Source organism: Argopecten irradians, chromosome 10 (assembly GCF_041381155.1).
Source record: "Argopecten irradians isolate NY chromosome 10, Ai_NY, whole genome shotgun sequence".
Taxonomy (NCBI): domain Eukaryota; kingdom Metazoa; phylum Mollusca; class Bivalvia; order Pectinida; family Pectinidae; genus Argopecten; species Argopecten irradians.
This window is the reverse complement of record NC_091143.1, coordinates 12116975-12139579: the sequence shown is the minus strand read 5'-3', so window position 1 is coordinate 12139579 and position 22605 is coordinate 12116975. Positions and strand designations below refer to the sequence as shown.

Sequence of the window (22605 nt, the reverse complement as noted above, 5' to 3'; positions counted from 1 at the left end):
AGCCTTTTTGACCCCTGTGACCTTGAATGAGGGTCAAGGTCATTCATTTGAACAAACTTGATAGCCCTTTGACCCAGCATGCTACAGGCCAAATATTAGTACCCTGGGCCTTTCGGTTATTGAGAAGAAGTCATTGAATGAAAAGTTTACGCACGGCGCACGATGACGGACGGTGCATGATGACAATAGGTCATCCTGACCCTTCGGGTCAGATAACCTAACAAGAGGCCCATAGGGCCTGTATCGCTCACCTGGTTTGTAATGCTAAGTAATGTTCTAAATACAGGTTCATTGTTTCTTTTCTGAAGGAATTCGAATATTTACTTCTAATTCCCCTACAGGGCCCTACCCATCCTGCCCCCAGGGGGTCAGAGCCAACATTTATACAAGTTCTGTTTCCCTTCCCCCATGGATGTTTGTGGCCAAATTTGGTCACAATCCATGCAGAACTCTAGGACAAGTAGTGATTTATAGGTTTTAGCTCTATTTCCCCTATTTGCCCCGCCCCTCCTGCCCCCAGGGGGTCAGAGCCAACATTTATACAAGTTCTGTTTCCCTTCCCCCATGGATGATTGTGGCCAAATTTGGTCACAATCCATGCAGAACTCTAGGACAAGTAGCGATTTATAGGTTTTAGCTCTATTTCCCCTATTTGGCCCTCCCCTCCTGCCCCCAGGGGGTCAGAGCCAAACTTTATACAAGTTCTGTTTCCCTTCCCCAATGGATGATTGTGGCCAAATTTGGCCACAATCCATGCAGAACTCTAGGACAGGTAGCAATTTATAGGATTTACCTCTATTTCCCCTATTGGGCCCCACCCCTCCTGCCCCCGGGGGGTCAGAGCCAAACTTTATACAAGTTCTGTTCCCCTTCCCCCAAGGATGTTTGTGGCCAAATTTGGTTACAATCCATGCAGAACTCTAGGACAAGTAGCGATTTATAGGATTTACCTCTATTTCCCCTATTGGGCCCCGCCCCTCCTTCCCCCGGGGGGTCAGAGCCAAACTTTATACAAGTTCTGTTCCCCTTCCCCCAAGGATGTTTGCGGCCAAATTTGGTTACAATCCATGCAGAAGTCTATGACTAGTAGCAATTTAAAGGAAATGTTGACGGCGGACGGACGACGGACATACTACGGACGACGGATGTCGGACAACGCTTCATGACAAGCTCACCGGCCCTTCAGGCCAGGTGAGCTAAAAACTGTAAAAGCAAAGTTGTTCATGGATGTAACAGGTTCAGTTGATTGATAATATCTGGAGTTCTCTAAGCAGACCCACCAACCTACTGCCAGTATCTGACTATACTCACAACAGCTCCAAGTCCTAAACTTTGTCACCCAGAAGTGGAAGGCTATATATGATAGAATGTTTGACGCTCTTAAAGATGCCTCTTACCGATGCGGCAAGACAACTAATATAATTTATTGTTTCAGCAATATTAGTTTGCTTCCAAATTTTGTTTGAATAGATTAACACAAATTTCATATCAATGCAAAATAATGCAACATGGAATCAAAGTGGGAAGCCATCAAGACCTTAACACTACAGTTCGTGTACAAGCATTTTTTTTTTATTTTTTTAAATGGTTGCAAATACGAAGCCATGCTCCTGTGAACATCTCTAACTGATTTAATACATCAGTGTCATTAGCATGTAAAACAGTGCTCCAGGAATCAGGGCGAGTGCCTCTATACAGATCCTAGCGCTAACGACCACATCACAACTAACACTTGGTGAGAAATAATTGTACAAGAAATTCCTGTCAGCGATTCGATAAAAAGGCTGGTTATCTTTCTATGTAAAGCTGTACTTCCAATAAAATCATACAAAAAATTTGTATCAAGAGACAGTGTTGTTTGGCCACTATTAATCTGAAGTTTATCAACCAAAGATGAATAGGTTGTATGGAATGAAAATCATGCGACTATGTACAAAGATGAATTTCTGATTCCTACAAGACAAAACTATACCTTGTATAGTAGTCATGGATACAGATCAGATTCCTGCTAAATATGGAATCTTCGTCTTAATTTTCTATTGTCTTGGCTCTCAGCATTATCTTAAACTTGAAAAAATCAATCTCCAAATTGTATGAGGCAATTTAAGAAATCTTAACAAAAGGAATGAATATTAAATTAATAATGAGTTTTTCATCAAAAGTTATTCTGGATTTGCATATAACAGAGTTATCTGCCCTTGCGGATAGGTATTGATTATGACGACATGTATTTGCAAGTGTAATTAACATCATACTTTTCGGAGAAAATGACGTGAATTGCACTCACAAAATAATGACGTAACAATCGATACCTATCCACAAGGGAACTAACTCTGTAATATGCAAAGATGGAATAGTATACCTATGTAAGATATTTTCCTGAAATTTTATAGTCATTTAGGTTATCTCTATGACAGAAACATTAATGATGTTTAAACAGGAAATCAATCTTATATTAATTACCAGTATGATATTATCAGGAATTCAATGTCATATGAACGATATGATATTATCAGGAATTCATTGTTACATTAAGCAGGTATGATATCAACAGGAATTCACAATGACAATTAACAGGAATGATATTTTCAGGAATCCACTGTCACAAGAAACAGGTATGGTATGATATTATCAGGAATTCACTGTGACAATAAACATGTATGATGTTATCAGGAATTCACTGTGACAATAGCTATGTATGATATTATCAGGAAATCACTGTGAAAATTTATCAGGAATTCACTGTGACAATTAAAATTAATAAACAGGTATGATATTATCAGGAAATGAATGTAACACTAAACAAGAAAGATATTACACACTTAACAAGATTGATATTATCAGGAATAAATTGTGACAAAAACATGTATGATAGTCATGATCAGAAAATCACTGTGACAAAATAAGATTTAATTGCCTAAATCTATGTTTTCTTCTATTTGTTAATCTCACAGTTTATTTTCGAAATCTCAAACTGCAATCATCTTACCAATGATTAAGTCCCATGAAAAGTCAACCAAGTCTCAGCAGTGATACAGTGAGCCATGTCTGACTGGAGAAAATTGGATAAAATTTTATTGTCCCTCATTCTTGATCTGGAGACATCTTGTAATAGTATTAGTTTCACTCGGAAATATTCTTTACTTGTGGGTAGGTATTGATTTTGATATCATAGGTTTACGAGCATACCAATAACATCATATTTTTCGGAAAAATGACGTGAATTGCGCCCACAAAATAATAAGGTCACAATGAGTCCCTACTCGCAAGGGAATTAACCCTGTAATATACAAAGACAGAATATGTTTACAAAGTAGACTAGATTGAAGAAAGTTTGCCATGACTTGAATGTTAATTTGCAGTTCTTTACTGACAAACTAAAATTTCTTTCACATTTCAAAGCAAATTTTAATCTACTGACTTCAATTCACTACCCAAGATGCAAGATTGGTGTAAATTTATATGTTTATTTTTACAATTGCTTTAATACAGACAAAGTTCATCTAAATTTCATTCAACACAAGTCGTTTAAAAGTAGCTTCAAATAAACAGCTAGAGGAAGCAATATCATATTAAAATTGGAGATTCCTTATTGCAGCTGCTATCTGTATCAAACAGTTCTACAAGCAGCTTGAAGAGCCATTATACGATTAATTCTATTTTTCACGAAATCTGCCAGAAACATGCTCTTTCGATCTAAAGAGTGCAAAAGGGTTACCTAAAGTAAGATATTTTCATTTTCAAATATTTCATTTCCCTCATCAACCATGGCAGACTTTATAGTACATACATATCTGTTTGGTTATTTTAATTTACCTTCCTATTAACAGCTAGAGTTAATTAGGGACATAACAGTTTTAGGAAGTGGAGGAAAGCCAGAGTACCTGGAGAAAAAAACATTGACCTGTGTTCAGTACCTGCCAATTGTTGACCTGTATGTACCGGTGTATTGCCCCTATAGCTTGGACTTGTGGTAATATAAAAATGTTGGTACACTTTAACCACTCTGCCACAAAGCCTAACCTCTTCCCCCTCCCGCCTCCCCTGTATGTCATTTCAGAAACTACAATATATTATATCAGTATGTCATCCTCTCTTGCAAAAGAAATTTTTACTATTTTGCTCCCAAATTCCATTTCTTTATTAATCTAAGCCAGAAAAAGAATTGGCTTATCAGTTTAAACTATAGTGCAATTGGACTGGGTTAATCATTTGTGACCAAGTAGTTCAGCCTGTAGAGCATTTGGCTAGCGTTCAGTGGATTTAGGTTTGAGTCCCAGTCTGGTCAATGTATTTTCTCCTCTCTTATTACAAAACTAACAAACCTGCATTACAAGTGTGAACGAAAACAAACTCTCACCTACCCATCAATCACATATTAAAAATATTCACCTTAACAATTAGCAATTACCGTCAGTTTGAAAATAATCAAAATAAGAGAACAGTATCTTTATGGTGTTAATTTCCACTTCTTCCTACTGTAACAGAATGAAATTGTAGAGTGCCACCAGCCTGGCTCGAATCCATGACCCCGACTTACTTAGGAAGCTGCTTTACCAACTGAGGTAAAGTGAAATTCCCACCAGTACAAAGCTAAAAGGCAGCCGTTTCATGGAAAACAAGCCGAGCCTTCTCGGTCACATTTTATTAAAAAGGACAAGCCAGTCTCCCATACCCTTTATGCTGAGCCCTTAGAGCAGGAGCAGAAACTACCACTGTTATAGACTATGGTGTGTCTCAGCCAGAAAGTGAGGCAATATCAAAGGTGACGTTTAATAAAGGAAGAAAGTAGTATGTTAGGAAAAAGACAGTACATTACAACATGTAGCTAAAATAAACTGATATATGAAATGAATCTATCAATATTCTGATGATTAATGCCTAGCTAATTAAAAATTTACCTATTATCCATGCAAATGTCTCTTTTCTAATTCTGAAAACAATGTCTAATATTTCAAGAGAATATTTTATACAATAGATACATCTTAGACTTGACATTTCTGCAAAACCCATTAATTAGTTTTAATGAAATTTATGCTCAAATAAAAGTAAACAAAACAATAAAATTCCAAGGTAACAATACTCGATTACATTAAGATCAATAAAGTTGTCAAAGCTGAGATTGCAGGCGTTGTAATCATTCTCCAATTACTTCAGGTAAATCGTCCTGGTTACAGGACGACAGTCTTCACTGTAAACAATACAATCTACCTGGCTCAGGATCGTTACAGGTGTATCGCCTTAATTACACTTAATTACCTGGTCAGGTCAGGTGTGCTTCCTCATCAGTAATACACACCTGAGGAATACCTGAAGGTCAAGGTTATAGGTTTATTGTATCAAACTATGGCTACATACTCAAAACAAAACGTCATGTTGAATTTGTTTGGGTTATTTTCAATGAAGCTGGAGGATGGCAATTGTAGTAGTATAGTGTTTGTCAACGTCTGTATGTCTGTCCAAATGTCTTTCTGTCTGAATGTAGCTTCCCAGACAATAACTTGACATGTTTAGGAGGTAACACAGCCTTGGTTAAATTTGGGGTCAAAAGGTCAGCTACAAAGGTCGCCGTTACTAAAATGTATATTTCTTCAATTGCAGCAATACTCAGAATTAATTTCAATTTCATCAAATTTCATTTCAAAAAATGGAAAAAGGATTATAAACAACTGGCAATGCCTTTATTAGTTCTCATTTATAAAAAAAGAATATATATACATCTATATAGAATTAACATATGTATGTTAAATACTGGTAGCAATATGATACATGTCTGTATGTACTGTATGCATATTTAACTTCACCTCAAGTCAATAAACAAACAATTGATATATCAAATACTTAAATGTAATTGATTATTTATTTGTGTCATGTATCCTATTCATATTTTTGGCATTTTGTTTCAGAAATCCACATGAAATTTCTGTTTAATGATTTTTTGGCTGGATCAATAGGTTGTAAGCTACATTAGTTCCAATTCAGGATCACAAATCACCAATGGGTCCTAAGAAGAGAACAGAATAAGGATAGCATAGTTATAAATTAAAGCAGATGTAGATTCAATGTTGGAGTTGTGAACATCTTGTGTATATTCTTTACAATCTTGAGTAAGATTTGTTTGTTTTGTTTATAAGATTATTTATATCTCTTTCACAAACTATGCATCATATAACAGTACAACTTACAGCTAAAGTTTGTTTTTGGTGTCCTAAAGTGGGAAACCCTAGAAATGCATCCAAGAAATTTCATTGGCTTTAAATTTTGCAAGGTGCAAGATACCTATATTTTTCTTACCCAACAGGAATATCCATAATTTCACTGGTGTGAGATTTTTCTATCTCACCCTTGGGTGAAGACATTTAGCTAGGAGAGATCTTTGCAGAAGCTTCGTGATTGACAACTTCAGAATAATTAACCCCTTTGGTTGAGATTCTCTTGTTTCATCCAAGAGGGGATGAAAGATTCTATTAAACTGTTTAACAAGTAGACATTCTAAGATTTATCTAGCTATTCTTGTAAGGAATAAATGGCCCCTAACAACCATCTAAAACCAGAACTGAACAAGACTCCAAGCTCAGGATATAACCTTTAAAATTAATTTTCTGTATAGACTTGATTAATTTCATTGAAAATTTCAAATTTGTTTTTCTTAAGCACAAAACATATCTAATCCATCACTATTTGCATAGTCTGAAAAGTACAAAGCATTCATCGATCATCAAAATGGGAGTGGACTTTTCAGTGCAGTACCATTGTATTTTAACACATTCTTTTAAGAGATTACAAACTTTTGAGGGCATAACAGTGAAATGAAAATGCATTAACAATGAAAATGACAAGAGCAAACACATGTAACATCGTAACAGATGTACATCAATACCATGTACTGTTACAGTTTTACACTCAGCTAAGCAGGCCCCAAGGGACAGTTTGAGGATCCAGGTACATCTAGCTCATTGATCTATATGTTGTTGTTGAAGTCACTACGATTCTATTTATATATACTCTTATCCTTTCACCATACTAATCCCTCATCTTCTGCTCGTATGAGTTTTATTTTGCTGCTGAAAAATTCTGACAGGAGGCGCTAGCGCTGTCGTCAATGAGCTGTCACAGCGACTCGATTCTGTTACTATTCCAGGGCTGCAACAGAACTATACCCAACAACTGGAGGTTTTGATTCCATCTCAGTTACAAAAAGGCAGCATATTCCCTAGACAGGAACTGGCAGCAAGGTAGAGAGTTAATGACGGATGTGAAAATCATGGATAAAAGCAACAACAACAAAATAGAAATGGAGGATGTCAACACTAATTTTATTGGTAAACTTATATCTAAAAGTACAGTGTATACTAGATCTTATTCAACAGATGATTCAACTAGATATCAGATATGTCTGAACACTTTAAGCCCTGATGATGCATTAATAGAGAAGATTGGTCTTATAGCCTACACAATACATAGAATCTGTCCTATAGTCTACACAATACACAGGATCTGTCCTATAACATACACAATACACAGAATCTGTCCTATAGTCTTCACAATACACAGGATCTGTCCTATAACATACACAATACACAGAATCTGTCATATAGTCTACACAATACACAGGGTCTGTCCTATAACCTAGACAATACACATAATCTGTCCTATAGTCTACACAATACCTAGGATCTATCCTGTAGTCTATACAATTCACAGGGTCTGTCCTATAACCTACACAATACACAGGATCTGTCGTATAGTCTACACAATACACATGAACTGTCCTATAGTCAACTAAATACACATGATCTGTCCTATAGTCAACTAAATACACATACACATGATCTGTCCTATAGTCAACTAAATACACAGGATCATGTCCTATAGTCTACACATTACACAGGATCTGTCCTATAGTCTACACAATACACAGGATCTGTCCTATAGTCTACATAATACACAGGATCTGTCCTATAGTCTACACAATACACAGGATCTGTCCTATAGTCTACACAATACACAGGATCTGTCCTATAGTCTACATAATACACAAGATCTGTCACACAGTCTACATAATACACAGGATCTATCCTACAGCCTACATAACACAATGGATCTGCCCTAAAGTATACACACAATATCTGTCCTATAGTATACACAATACACAGAATCTGTCCTATAGTCTACACAATACACAGAAACTGTCATACAGTCTACATTATACACAAGATCTGTCACACAGTCTACATAATACACAAGCTCTGTCCTATAGACTACACAATACACAGGATCTGTCCTACAGCCTAAACAATACACAGAATCTGTCATATAGTCTACATAATACACAAGATCTGTCCTATAGTCTACACAATACACAGGATCTGTTCTATTGTCTACAATACACAGGGTCTGTTCTATAGTCTACACAATACACAGGATCTGTTCTATAGTCTACACAATACACAGGGTCTGTCCTATAGTCTACACAATACACAGGGTCTGTCCTATAGTCTACACAATACACAGGATTTGTCCTATAGTCTAAATAATACACAGGGTCTGTTCTACAGGCTACACAATACACAGGATCTGTCCTACAACCTACACAATACTCTGGATCTGTCCTATAGCCTACACAATACACAGAATCTGTCTTATAGCCTACACAACACACAGGATCTGTCCAATAATCAACACAATACACAGTAACTGTCCTATAGCCTGCACAATACACAGGATCTGTTCTATAGTCTACAAAATACACATTATCTGTCCTATAGCCTACACAATGCACATAATCAATCCTATAGCCTACATAATACACAGGATCTGCCCTATAGTCTATACAATACACATAATCTGTCCTATAGTCTACACATTACACAGGATCTGTCCTATAGTCTACACAATACACAGGATCTGTTCTATAGTCTACAAAATACACAGGATCTGTCATATAGACTACACAATACACAGGATCTGTCCTACAATTAACACAATACTCTAGATCTGTCCTATAGTCTACACAATACACAGGGTCTGTCCTATAGCCTGCATAATACACAGGATCTGTTCTGTAGTCTACACAATACACAGTATCTGTCCTATAGTCTACAAAATACCAGAATCTTTCCTAAAGTCTACACAATACACAGGATCTGTCCTATAGTCTAAACAATACACAGAATCTGTCCTATAGCCTACACATTACACAGGATCTGTCCTATAGCCTACACAATACACAGGATCTGTCCTATAGTCAACTAAATACACAGGATCAGTCCTATAGTCTACACAATACACAGGATCTCTTCTATAGTCTACACAATACCAAGGATGTGTCCTATAGCCTACACAATACACATGATCTGTCCTATAGTCTACACAATACACATGATCAGTCCTTTAGTCTAAATATTACACAGGATCTGTCCTACAGCCTCTACAATACACAGCATCTGTCCTTCAGTCTACACAATACACAGATCTGTCCTACAGTCTACACAATACTCAGGATCTGTCCTTTAGTCTATGCAATACACAGGATCTGTCTTATAGTCTAAACAATACCAAGGATCAGTCCTATAGTCTACAGGACACACAGGATCTGTTCCATAGCCTACACAATACACATGATCTGTCCTATAGTCTACACAATACACAGGATCTGTCCTACAGTCTACACAATATACAGGATCTGTCCTACAGCCTACACAATATCAAGGATCTATTGAACAGCCTACACAATACCAAGGATCTGTCCTACAGTCCATAATACCCAGAATCTGTCCTATAGTCTACACAAAACACAGGATCTGTCCTATAGTCTACACAATACACAGGATCTGTCCTATAGTCTACACAATACATAGGATCTGTCCTATAGTCTACACAATACCTAGGATCTGTCCTATAGTCTACAAAATACCTAGGATCTGTCCTATAGCCTACACAATACACAAGATATGTCCTATAGCCTACACAATACACAAGATCTGTCCTATAGTCTACACAATAGTCTATAGTCTACACAATACACAGGATCTGTCCTATAGTCTACACAATACACAGGATCTGTCCTACAGTCTATACAATACACAGGATCTGCCCTACAGCCTATAAAATACACAGGATCTGTTCTTTAGTCTACACAATACACAGCATCTGTCCTATAGTCTATACAATACACAGGATCTGTCTTATAGTCTACACAATACCTAGGATCTGTCCTATAGCCTACACAATACACAAGATCTGTCCTATAGCCTACACAATACACAGGATCTGTCCTATAGTCTACACAATACACAGGATCTGTCCTATAGTCTACACAATACATAGGATCTGTCCTATAGTCTACACAATACACAGGATCTGTCCTACAGTCTACACAATACACAGGATCTGCCCTACAGCCTATAAAATACACAGGATCTGTTCTTTAGTCTACACAATACACAGGATCTGTCTTATAGTCTACACAATACCAAGGATCAGTCCTATAGTCTACAGGATACACAGGATCTGTCCTATAGCCTACACAATACACATAAACTATCCTATAGTCTTAGTCTACACAATACCAAGGATGTGTCCTACAGCCTACATAATACACAGGATCTGTCCTATAGCCTACACAATACACAGGATCTGTCCTACAGCCTACACAATACACAGGATCTGCCCTACAGCCTACACAATACACAGGATCTGTCCTACAGCCTACACAATATCAAGGATCTATTGAACAGCCTACACAATACCAAGAATCTGTCCTACAGTCTATAATACCCAGGATCTGTTCTATAGTCTACACAATACCAAGGATCTGTCTTATTTCCTATACAGCACTGTTTTCTCCATTAGCCTATGTAATGTAGATGACTGTTGTCTCTATTTCCTATAGAATATGGAAGATCTAACAATTATTGTTTCCATAGAATAATCATATCATGCTGTTTGCGGTTGACAATTCCCTAGGACAAACTGTATATATATTGTAGGTAACAGATGTCTGCTATCCCTTTCATTATACACACTGATGACTACCTGCTATAAAGACTAGAAGATTATCGCACGTCTATAACGTCCGCAATAAATGACTTGAGACACCACAAGTGCCGCGATCTAAACGGGCAAGAAAAAGCCATTTTGTATCCCAGACATGTAAATTCTCACTAATATCTCATGAAGACCTGAAATTTCAGACAGAAATTTAAATGATACATCTCTTGTCGGTAGTTCCCTGTCTGTGGTATTATTTTTATCTAGACTTTCAGAGAGAATCTGTAGATTATTTCTCAAATGTCATAACATTTAAACAAGCACATATTTAAACAACCACATATTTATGGTCTTGTACCCTTTTATATGATTATCTCCCTTGTTCAGCAATAAAATGACTGTACTCTACCTTATTACCGCTGCTTCTTATTTTCACTTTTTTATGTCTTATAATTTTTTTGATGATTTAATTTTGCTTTATTTAAAATTATATATTTCAACATGTATTGCCATATCTTTCCTATCTATATATCCACCATTTTATAAGATTATCTCCTTTGCTGAGCACAATACTTTAAACTTACTAATTTTTGTGGCGCCTCATTAGTTTTGCATTTTCCTATCCAAGTTGTTTTTGTGAGGATATAATTTTGTGATTTAGAGTATAATTCTAGCTACTATTACGGTATAATTGACAAATTTTGTAGCAATTGATTGATCTTTGTATTTTTTGCAGTAATTAATTTTCACTATTTCTACTTGTCCGTGTAATACATGAAATTGAATTACACATGATGTAGGTTTTATTAGCTAAAATCCTAATAACAGCCCAGGTCATGTAAGGATGTGCCAGGTTTGTTTGTGGAGAAAATGCAAAGTACCTGGAGAAAAACCATCAACCAGCGGTCAGTACCTGGCAACTGCCCCACCTTGGATTCGAACTCGCGACCCAGAGTTTGAGGGCTTGTGGTTTTATGTCGAGACATGTTTATCATCCGGCCACCGCAACCCCCTAATCTCATGTGAAAATAAGTTATTATGCAGTATATCTTAAGCATACAGAAATAAGATGAATTATCGTATAGGGCTTAGCTAGTTTTTCTTTTCTTTTTTTTTGTCTGCTGCTTTTTCTCAAAAAGAAGATGGATTTTTTTTTTATTTGAATTACCAACTTTCAAAATTGAAAACTTGTCACTGTGCATTCTCTCCTCCTTCAATTGTTTCAGAACTGAAAATCTTACCTATTAACACTTAATTAAATGCTTTCATAGTTATACAATAAAGTATCTCTTGAATTCTGGATAAAAGGGTCTTGGGGGATGATCGAAAAATAGAAAGATGAAATAATGAAGGCTTGGGAAAAGGAAAGATTATATCTGGAGCAGACTGGGACCATCATCAGCAATATTAAGTGAGTCTAGAAATTCATCGGTCAACCTCATTCCAAGTTGATAATTGTATATAATATTTTCTCCATTATGTCATGCACTTAATTATTAAAGACATGCATTCGTCAAGTCAATTATTGTTAAATAGAGATGTGTGAATATTCTTGAATTCTTCACCATTGAGATCTACCTATATATATGTACAGATCATCAGCCATTGTTGCCATGCTTCAACTGTATTAGATAAATGAAAATATCTTTAAAACATTAATTCAAAAAACCATTCAAGATGCAAGTGTATAATAGTAAAGAATGTTTTGTATTGGCAACAGATTCCTTGGAAGACTATAGGTATACTAGCTTACATGAATGATCCCTATGCAATATACTTGACCTCATTCACCCGGAAGACATATTTCAACTATTCTAAATCAAATGTTAGACTAGTTCATTATGAAATTTCAGGGGTGAATGAGTTAAAATTCACCAGCTTCAGATCATGAATAGTTCAAATGTGATTTTCAAAGGGGGTGAATCTGTTCAATAATGTGCATATAAAAAACTTAAAGTTATCAATAGAAATTCACAAGGTTTGTGTGGATAAACTTAGAAAACCTTTTAATGTTAGAAATGACATAAAACATATATTTTAAGACAATATCTGTGAAAAGCTCATCAGAAAAAGTGCAGCATCTGTATACATTTTCACTGTTCCTTAGCTACAGCTGATCATTTTAAGGAAGACTAATGGCTGCACAGCTGTACTCTTTAGTATGTCTGAAAATATTCTTATTTATCTTGATGCGGGAATTTCGGTGAAGCTGATTGGTTGATTTCTAGCCAGTAGGTACAGAGAATATATATGTATACACATACTTCCGGGATATTGCCAATACAATCATCAAATAATCATACCTGGTTGTATGCCAATATTGCTATAATTGTGATCTGTGATCTAACATTTACTGATATCAACATTAAGTTATCTCTAATAGTCATTGGGACCTTCAAAGCTAGCAATAAATTTTGCAGAGAGATGATCAATAAGAGAGACATTGATGAAGGTTATGCGATGTGGATTCCAAAATGGGAAATTATGTTCTAAAGTTTTAGACAATGTCTTTGAAAAGTCAAAGACAAATGCTGAGTGACAGATAATGATAAATTTAAAAGGAAGTGACGTTAATTTCAAGAAAAAAAACTTGATTGAAGGCATGCTTGCTTTATAAAGAAAAACATGCAATTTGTTTAGTTCTGTAACTACATAATTGAATTATACACCTTTAAATCACTATTAGAAAACATCAGACAATACAACCAGGTATATAATAATAATAGTAATTATATATGAATATATTCATGTATAATAAGTGCCAGTGCTATCATACATTCAGGTAAGTGAAAAGAAAGTAGAAAAGTTTTCCAGGCAATTGCCTACCTCCAACCGGTACCCTCCCCAGTTCACAAGCTGTGGAAAGATCACACAAGAGTTAGAAACACAGGTAAAATACAGAGGTTACACAAAACAAGGTGTTGAATATGGTATTTATATCACTTGTTTAGTTATTTTGAAACAACAAAGGATTACTTGTCAATGTAACTCATGATCATACACTCTCAGAAGTTAGGAACACAGGTTAAATACAGAGGTCACACAAGAGTGGGTGTTGGATATGGTATTTATTTCACTTGTTTAGTTATCTTCAAAAATTTGTTTTTGAAAATAACTAAGGATTAATTGTCGATATAATCTTGATCATACAGTAGTATGAACCACAGGTTAAATACAGAGGTCACACAAGAGTGGGTTTTGGATATGGTATTTATTTCACTTGTTTAGTTATCTTCAAAAATTTTTTTTTGAAAATAACTAAGGATTAATTGTCGATATAATCATGATCATACAGTAGTGTGAACCACAGGTAAAATACAGAGGTCACTAAAGAGTGGGTGTTGGATATGGTATTTATTTCACTTGTTTATAGTTATCTTCAAAAATTTGTTTTTGAAAATAACTAAGGATTAATTGTCGATATAATCTTGATCATACAGTAGTGTGAACCACAGGTAAAATACAGAGGTTACACAAGAGTGGGTGTTGGATATGGTATTTATTTCACTTGTTTAGTTATTTTGAAACTAACTAATTATCACTTATGGTCTAGCCGAGAGGTATATTGCAGCTAGTATTCACCAGGGCTACATTTTGAAGTTCTCTCTAGCCAAGAGGTATATATTACAGCTAGTATTCACCAGTGTTACATGTATATACAGTTGAAACTCGTTATCTCAAAATCGCTTGACTCGAAATTCCGGTTGAGTTGAATTAATTTTGAAGTCCCGTTTTTTCCCCTTCTTTGTATATGTATTTTAAGATCGGATGACTCATATTTCGATAACTCGAAATTCCGGTTCAGTCAAAGTCAATTCCTGGTCCCTCGAACTGATATTCAGAGCAAAAAATAGTCAAATTTAATTTCAGTCAAAATTTCAAATTGAAACAAATCACTTAGGGGGGTAAATATACCATTTAAACAATAGAAATTCACCCGTGGTTTGTCGTAACACATGATTGGTTTACCTTAAATATACCATGTTAAACAATAGAAATTCACCGTGGTTTGTCGTAACACATGATTGGTTTACCTGCACATATCGCGATCGGTATACGCAAGCCTATTGGAACATAATACAATGACTGTTAATTATGAATTGTTTAATAATGCTCTCAAGTCAGGCTTCCTAGTTAGCGTCACTTTACACTTGTGACTTACCCGTACATAGACACGACGTGTGTTTACACAATCACACTCAGCATGGCCCGATCAGCGTGGTTGACCATTACTGGAAGCGTGTTTGTTCAGGAATCATTAGAAACGAAAGTGTTTTCTAAGACTTGTATAGAATATTGATAGTGCAAATAATTTAACAAACCCACAATGTTAAATGTTTAACAAGTCATTGCATGTACTAGTATCTTAGTCTTATGGTATAGAAATCTACTTTCGTTTCATTTACTGTAAATCATATCAACCAGTATGAGTGAACATTTGTTGAGAGCAAAAACAGACATGAACATATGTCCATATTTGCATAATATCAGTAAAAGTAATACATGTATATTTATCTGTCTAGATTACCATATATGCAGAGGTGTAAAAATTCACTTGCCCAACGCCCGGGGCAACCAGCTTTTGAGTTTGGGCAAGAAGAAAAAGTTAGTTCACTTGCCCTGGCCAAGTGACAGCTCCCAGAGTGAATTTCTGGACATAATGTTTTGGTACACAAATGCTATATGAGACTTGTAACTAAATACCTTAGGAAACAAACCTGCCTAAATATTACTAAAACAAATAATATAGGATTAGAAACAATTTTTATTTCACAAAAAAAAACAAAAAAATCGAAATGGGCATAACTGGGTCACTAGGTGCACCTTCAGTTCAGACACATATTTCAGACATTCAAGATGATAAAACAATAATTAACTGCTTTAAGTTATATAGAAATGCTTTTTAGAGTTAACTTACATTATTAGTTGTCTAACCATTGTTTTTAGCCATAAGAAAGAAGCTACCATATTCCGCATAAGTTTGTTGTATGAACCACTGAAGTCAGTATACCACCTACGGAAAATCAGGGTGCCTATTATCGTGACAATCATGTTATCGTAATTCAAGTTTATTTATTTATTTTAAAAAAAAAATTGAAAACATATATATAATCAAAATGATTTAATACAAACCTTACAGTTTGGAAAATCACGATAATATGCTGATCAAGGTAATAGGCATGTGTAATAGTCATAAGATAATGACCGTTAAAAACCACGTTCTGATCAAACCTAATGACATTAAGTTTGGGTCGAATTCTGGATGATTCAAATTATTTTCGTTGGTCCATTGAACTTCGAGATAACAAGTTTCGACTGTATGTCTAAACAGTTAGCATAGAGACATTATAGTCTGTCCACTGATTCTTATATAATGTTAGAGTGGCTGCAGAGTGATCTATAGTGACAGACATTACCCCGCGTGTCTGTGTGGAAAAACACTAAATCACAGCTTTAGCGGTGACAGCCAGCAACTGGCGCACATGATCAGACATGGCCATTGTCAAAGATGACAATAAAAGCTTAGCTCAATTGTGTGTGATGGTCAGTGTTGTCCAGCACCACTGATGGTATCCCTTGGTCATCTGTCAGGATTCACGCCATCAATAACTCTCATTAGCTCTCCTGGAATATCTCAGTTCTGCTCTTATTCTTTCTATCTCTTTAATGTGTCCTCCTCGCCCTACTGATATACAGTGAGCACACTTACTATTCTCTTTTCAGAGAAAGAATATTTCTTTTTCCTATCAATTGAGATCTCTTTTGGACTACTCTTCTTATAGATAGAATGTTTCCTCTTCATATTGAGATCTCTCTTGTTTAATTAGTTTTTTTTAAAATAGTTTTTAGTTCTCTCCCAAACCAACTGATTTTATAAAACGAATGAATTTTCTATGACTACAATATATGACCTACCTTATTCGCTATAATTAGCTTCATAGTGCTTAAATAATTGTAACAAGGGGAGGGGGGCTTATTAATGAACCAAAATATAAGCTATTGACAAAAAAAGTCAGCCATATTTTAATCTTTCTGTAACCATGGCACATTAAGCTGTTTCAGTTATCATGCATATGCCTTTTCATCCTTTGAAAAACATTATTATGTTGTGATTCACATGTAAAAGACTCACAAGTTCATTTGATATGGGATACAATGCTGATGTTAGAGGCATTACATGTTGTAAAAAAGTGTTCTCCAGAACCAATTACTGTGAATAAAGTACATAATTATATGTACCAATTATTAAGATCTAAGATCTAAGATCTGACTCACTATAATATGGACTTTAAACTTGTACTTTTTTACCAAAATAAAAAAGAAGAAAATTTCCCAGAAAACCTGAACCACTGAATTGATATTGTCTTTTGTGCTGATAATCACACCATAAGCAAACACACATTATAATTTTTAAAATAACTGAGATAATTACCAAAAATTTCAGTCATTTTAAAGTTGCTGCATTTCCCCATTGATTTTTCCACAAAAGGTTCAATTCCCATGGGGACATTTATGACAATGAACGGTTAATATCTATGACAATAGTACACATATACTATATGACAGAAAATAGAAAGATATATTGCAGTGTATTTTAAATAAGCTTGGCGACGAAATTTAAATTCTTCATATGAAAGCATTAGAAGCTAAGGGTCAAAGCTCCTTAACTTAAGATTATTTCTTTATCATAAGTTTGTATACTATAAAATCTGTCTTAGTGGCCACCTCTGTATAAAGAAGGTTAATAAAACCATTTTTAATTTCTAGGATACAAGTCAACCTGTGTATAAAGACCACCTGGCTATACCGACCATTTTTCTTCTGTCCCTTTGGTGGTTTTTATAGACAGGTAGGTCTGTAATAACTTTTGTAATGATAACATACACCTTAACAAATTAATGATGTCACAGTCACAAGGGCAGATAACTCTGTCATATGTAAATACAGAATTGGGTCAAGAACATTCAATAACATTTATTAAATGTTTGATTTTGTTTGAGTTTTATGTCTTATTTACAGCAAGGGTCATTTAAGGACATGCCAGGTTTTTTTGTGTAGAGTGAGACTGGAGTACCAGGAAAAAACTCAGTAACCAGTGGTTAGTACCTGGCAACTGCCCCACATGGGATTCAAACTTACATCCCAGAGGTGGAGTGCTTGTATGTAATAATATGTGTGGACATCTTTACAACTCAGCCACAGTCGCCCCTTTATACCGTTGACAGAGGTCTCATTCCTTAATCTCCAAGACTATCAAACAAAGAGATTACATCATTATGGTATAAATTTTGTACTGAATTATGGAGTAATTCTTTATACAGCGATTCATCCGTAACTCTTGTACGAATCACAACTTCGGAACAACACCATATACTACATCTGTGTACATCTTGCACCGACTGAAGTGCTCTTCAGCTTAAGGTTCCAATCTGAAAAGCCATTAAAGGGTCTGCTAATAAACAGCTCTTCAGAAACCAAATAATTGTTGTAATTTGCAACAAATACAGTCAGTAGAATCACACGGTGCTATTCTTGGGTTCCATTTAGTGTTGTATCCATCAGCATTTAATACGCAGCTAAAGATCGGCACTTATAAGTTTTCATTGACTCATATACAGAGCACTGGAGATACAGCTGCTCTGAAAATAGGTTCTGCTGTTGCATTATACCAAATCTCCATCTTTAAAACACTTACACAGTTATATATCACACAAACGAAGTAGAATCACCACAAATGGTGTAAGAGCACCACACGTATCACATATAACCATAGATTTATGGAAAAACATCAAATTGAATAGCATCACCAAAAGTGAAATCATCATAATGACAAATAATATGACATCACCGCATGTGGTGCAACATAGCCACTAAGATGCCACATAACCTCAGATGGTACAACATCACCACATGTGGTGAAACATAGCCACTAAGATGCCACATAACCTCAGATGGTACAACATCACCACATGTGGTGCAAATTAGTCACAATGATGCCAAATAACCCAAGATGGTACAACATCACATGTGGTGAAACATAGCCACTAAGATGCCACATAACCTCAGATGGTACAACATCACCACATGTGGTGCAACATAGCCACTAAGATGCCACATAACCTCAGATGGTACAACATCACCACATGTGGTGAAACATAGCCACTAAGATGCCACATAACCTCAGATGGTACAACATCACCACATGTGGTGCAACATAGCCACTAAGATGCCACATAACCTCAGATGGTACAACATCACCGCATGTGGTGCAACATAGCCACTAAGATGCCACATAACCTCAGATGGTACAACATCACCACATGTGGTGAAACATAGCCACTAAGATGCCACATAACCTCAGATGGTACAACATCACCACATGTGGTGCAAATTAGTCACAATGATGCCAAATAACCCAAGATGGTACAACATCACATGTGGTGAAACATAGCCACTAAGATGCCACATAACCTCAGATGGTACAACATCACCACATGTGGTGCAACATAGCCACAATGATGCCAAATAACCCAAGATGGTACAACATCACATGTGGTGAAACAGCCACTAAGATGCCACATAACCTCAGATGGTACAACATCACCACATGTGGTGAAACATAGCCACAATGATGCCAAATAACCCCAGATGGTACAACATCACATGTGGTGAAACAGCCACTAAGATGCCACATAACCTCAGATGGTACAATCACCACATGTGGTGCAACATAGCCACTAAGATGCCACATAATTTCAGATGGTACAACATCACCACTTGTGGTGCAAATTAGCCACAATGATTGCCACATAACCTCAGATGGTACAATATCACATGTGGTGAAACATAGCCACTAAGATGCCACATAACTTCAGATGGTACAACATCACCACATGTGGTGGAACATAGCCACTAAGATGCCACATAACCTCAGATGGTACAATATCACATGTGGTGAAACATAGCCATTAAGATGACAAATAACTTCAGATGGTACAATATCACCACAAGTGGTGAAACATAGCCACAATGATGCCAAATTACCTCAGATGGTACAACATCACCACATGTGGTAAAACATAGCCACTATGATGCCACATAACCTCAGATGGTACAACATCACCACATGTGGTGAAACATAGCCACAATGATGCCAAATTACCTCAGATGGTACAACATCACCACATGTGGTAAAACATAGCCACTATGATGCCACATAACCTCAGATGGTACAACATCACCACATGTGGTAAAACATAGCCACTATGATGCCACATAACCTCAGATGGTACATCATCACCACATGTGGTGAAACATAGCCACTAAGATGACACATAATCTCAGATGGTACAATATCACCACATGTGGTGAAACATAGCCACTAAGATGCCACATATCCTCAGATGGCACAACACCACCACATGTGGTGGAACATAGCCACTAAGATGCCACATAACCTCAGATGGTACAACATCACCACATGTGGTGAAACATAGCCACAATGATGCCAAATAACCTCAGATGGTACAACATCAGCACATGTTGTGAAACATAGCCACAATGATGCCAAATAACCGCAGATGGTACAACATCACATGAGGTGAAACATAGCCACTAAGATGCCACATAACCTCAGATGGTACAACATCACCACATGTGGTGAAACATAGCCACAATGATGCCAAATAACCCCAGATGGTACAACATCACATGAGGTGAAACATAGCCACTAAGATGCCACATAACCTCAGATGGATACAACATCAGCACATGTTGTGGAACATAGCCACAATGATGCCAAATAACCCCAGATGGTACAACATCACATGTGGTGAAACATAGCCACTAAGATGCCACATAACCTCAGATGGTACAACATCACCACATGTGGTATAATATGGCCACAATGATGCCAAATAACTTCAGATGGTACAACATCACCACATGTGGTGCAAATTAGCCACAATGATGCCAAATAATCCAAGATGGTACAACATCACCACATGTGGTGAAACATAGCCACTAAGATGCCACATAACCTCAGATGGTACAACATCACCACATGTGGTGAAACATAGCCACTAAGATGCCACATAACCTCAGATAGTACAACATCACCACATGTATGAAACATAGCCACAATGATGCCAAATAACCCCAGATGGTACAACATCACATGTAGTGAAACATAGCCACTAAGATGCCACATAACCCCAGATGGTACAACATCACATGTGGTGAAACATAGCCACTAAGATGCCAAATAACCCCAGATGGTACAACATCACATGTGGTGAAACATAGCCACTAAGATGCCACATAACCTCAGATGGTACAACATCACCACATGTTGTGGAACATAGCCACAATGATGCCAAATAACCCCAGATGGTACAACATCACATGTGGTGAAACATAGCCACTAAGATGCCACATAACCTCAGATTGTACAACATCACCACATGTGGTGCAACATAGCCACAATAATGCCAAATAACCTCAGATGGTACACCATAACCATTAATTAATGATATAACGTCACCACAAGTGGTGCAATAAATTGCCACATGTGCCTTCCTGTTCATGAGCATTGCGGTCTTATTGGACTATGACACACAACAATCAAATTGCATTTCTGATTGCTTTTTTACTCTAAAGCATAATACATTATTGTATCAAAGTACTTATTAATGCATCACTTTGAGCTCACCTTATATTGTGTTAATGAGCTACTTTCTATTTCTAAATCTTGTATTTATCAGATATTTCAACAAATTCAATTGCCTTCTGGTTGTTTGATTATAAACGCTCTTTCTAGACTTTGAATTCTCATTTGGTAATGAGCCTTGATATGCACATCTCCACACTTTATAATTGTGACATGAGATTCTCCTGGACAACTACTTCCTGGATGCGTGTTAATGAGTCTCTTTGTGAGCTTGACAACGTGTACTTCTGTACCCGTCGACACCAAGATGTGTATTTTCTTGTTTTGGGCCGAATACTTTATCTAAATCAGTGTTCTTCTTAACCTTGTTATTTAGCTCCAATGTTTAAGGCAGACTGCTTTAATCAAGTGTAAAATAGATGCAGTTTTGAAATGTTAAATCAATTATCGGACGGGAGTATCATTTGTCTTACAGCATACACACAAATGCTTAAACTTTACATGATGCTATTTTCGTCCCGACAAAGTGAATTTGCTGTCACTAGGAAAAAGTGACATTAAAAGAAAAAGATTTTTTTTTTCACTTGCTTATTCAAATGAGAGGCTATTTTCCACCATTTCATGACTGTTAACAAGATTCTCCATAATTCAGTTAGCCCTCGGTAATGTGCAAGGTCCTCAACAGTGCCAAGATTTGATATCGCGTGAAATTCTATTATGATTTGTATCCCACGTTCATCTCATAGAAATTTGATTTTATTACATTATCAATTGTAGCCTGAATTTCAACTATCTTCCAAAAATGGCCAAACACTGTCTGAAGTACAAAATTGCCGCAGCCATTTAACAGTCTGCTACAATATAAATATCGCCTCTCATCTTCTCGATCCAGTATGCGTAAGCCGACCAATTCTACGGATTACCATACTAGTGTAGATAATGAC

General features: G+C 36.3%; 1 protein-coding gene across 1 annotated transcript in view; it reads right to left on the bottom strand.

Moving 5' to 3' along the window:
• The window catches only part of LOC138332536 (ras-specific guanine nucleotide-releasing factor 1-like), a 208050-nt gene that overhangs the window by 115623 nt on the left and 69822 nt on the right, over nucleotides 1-22605 (bottom strand). Inside the window, exon 3 of the mRNA XM_069280541.1 lies at nucleotides 13819-13848. Within this exon, the coding sequence (XP_069136642.1) occupies nucleotides 13819-13848 (30 nt within the window). The remainder of the gene's footprint in view (nucleotides 1-13818; nucleotides 13849-22605) is intronic.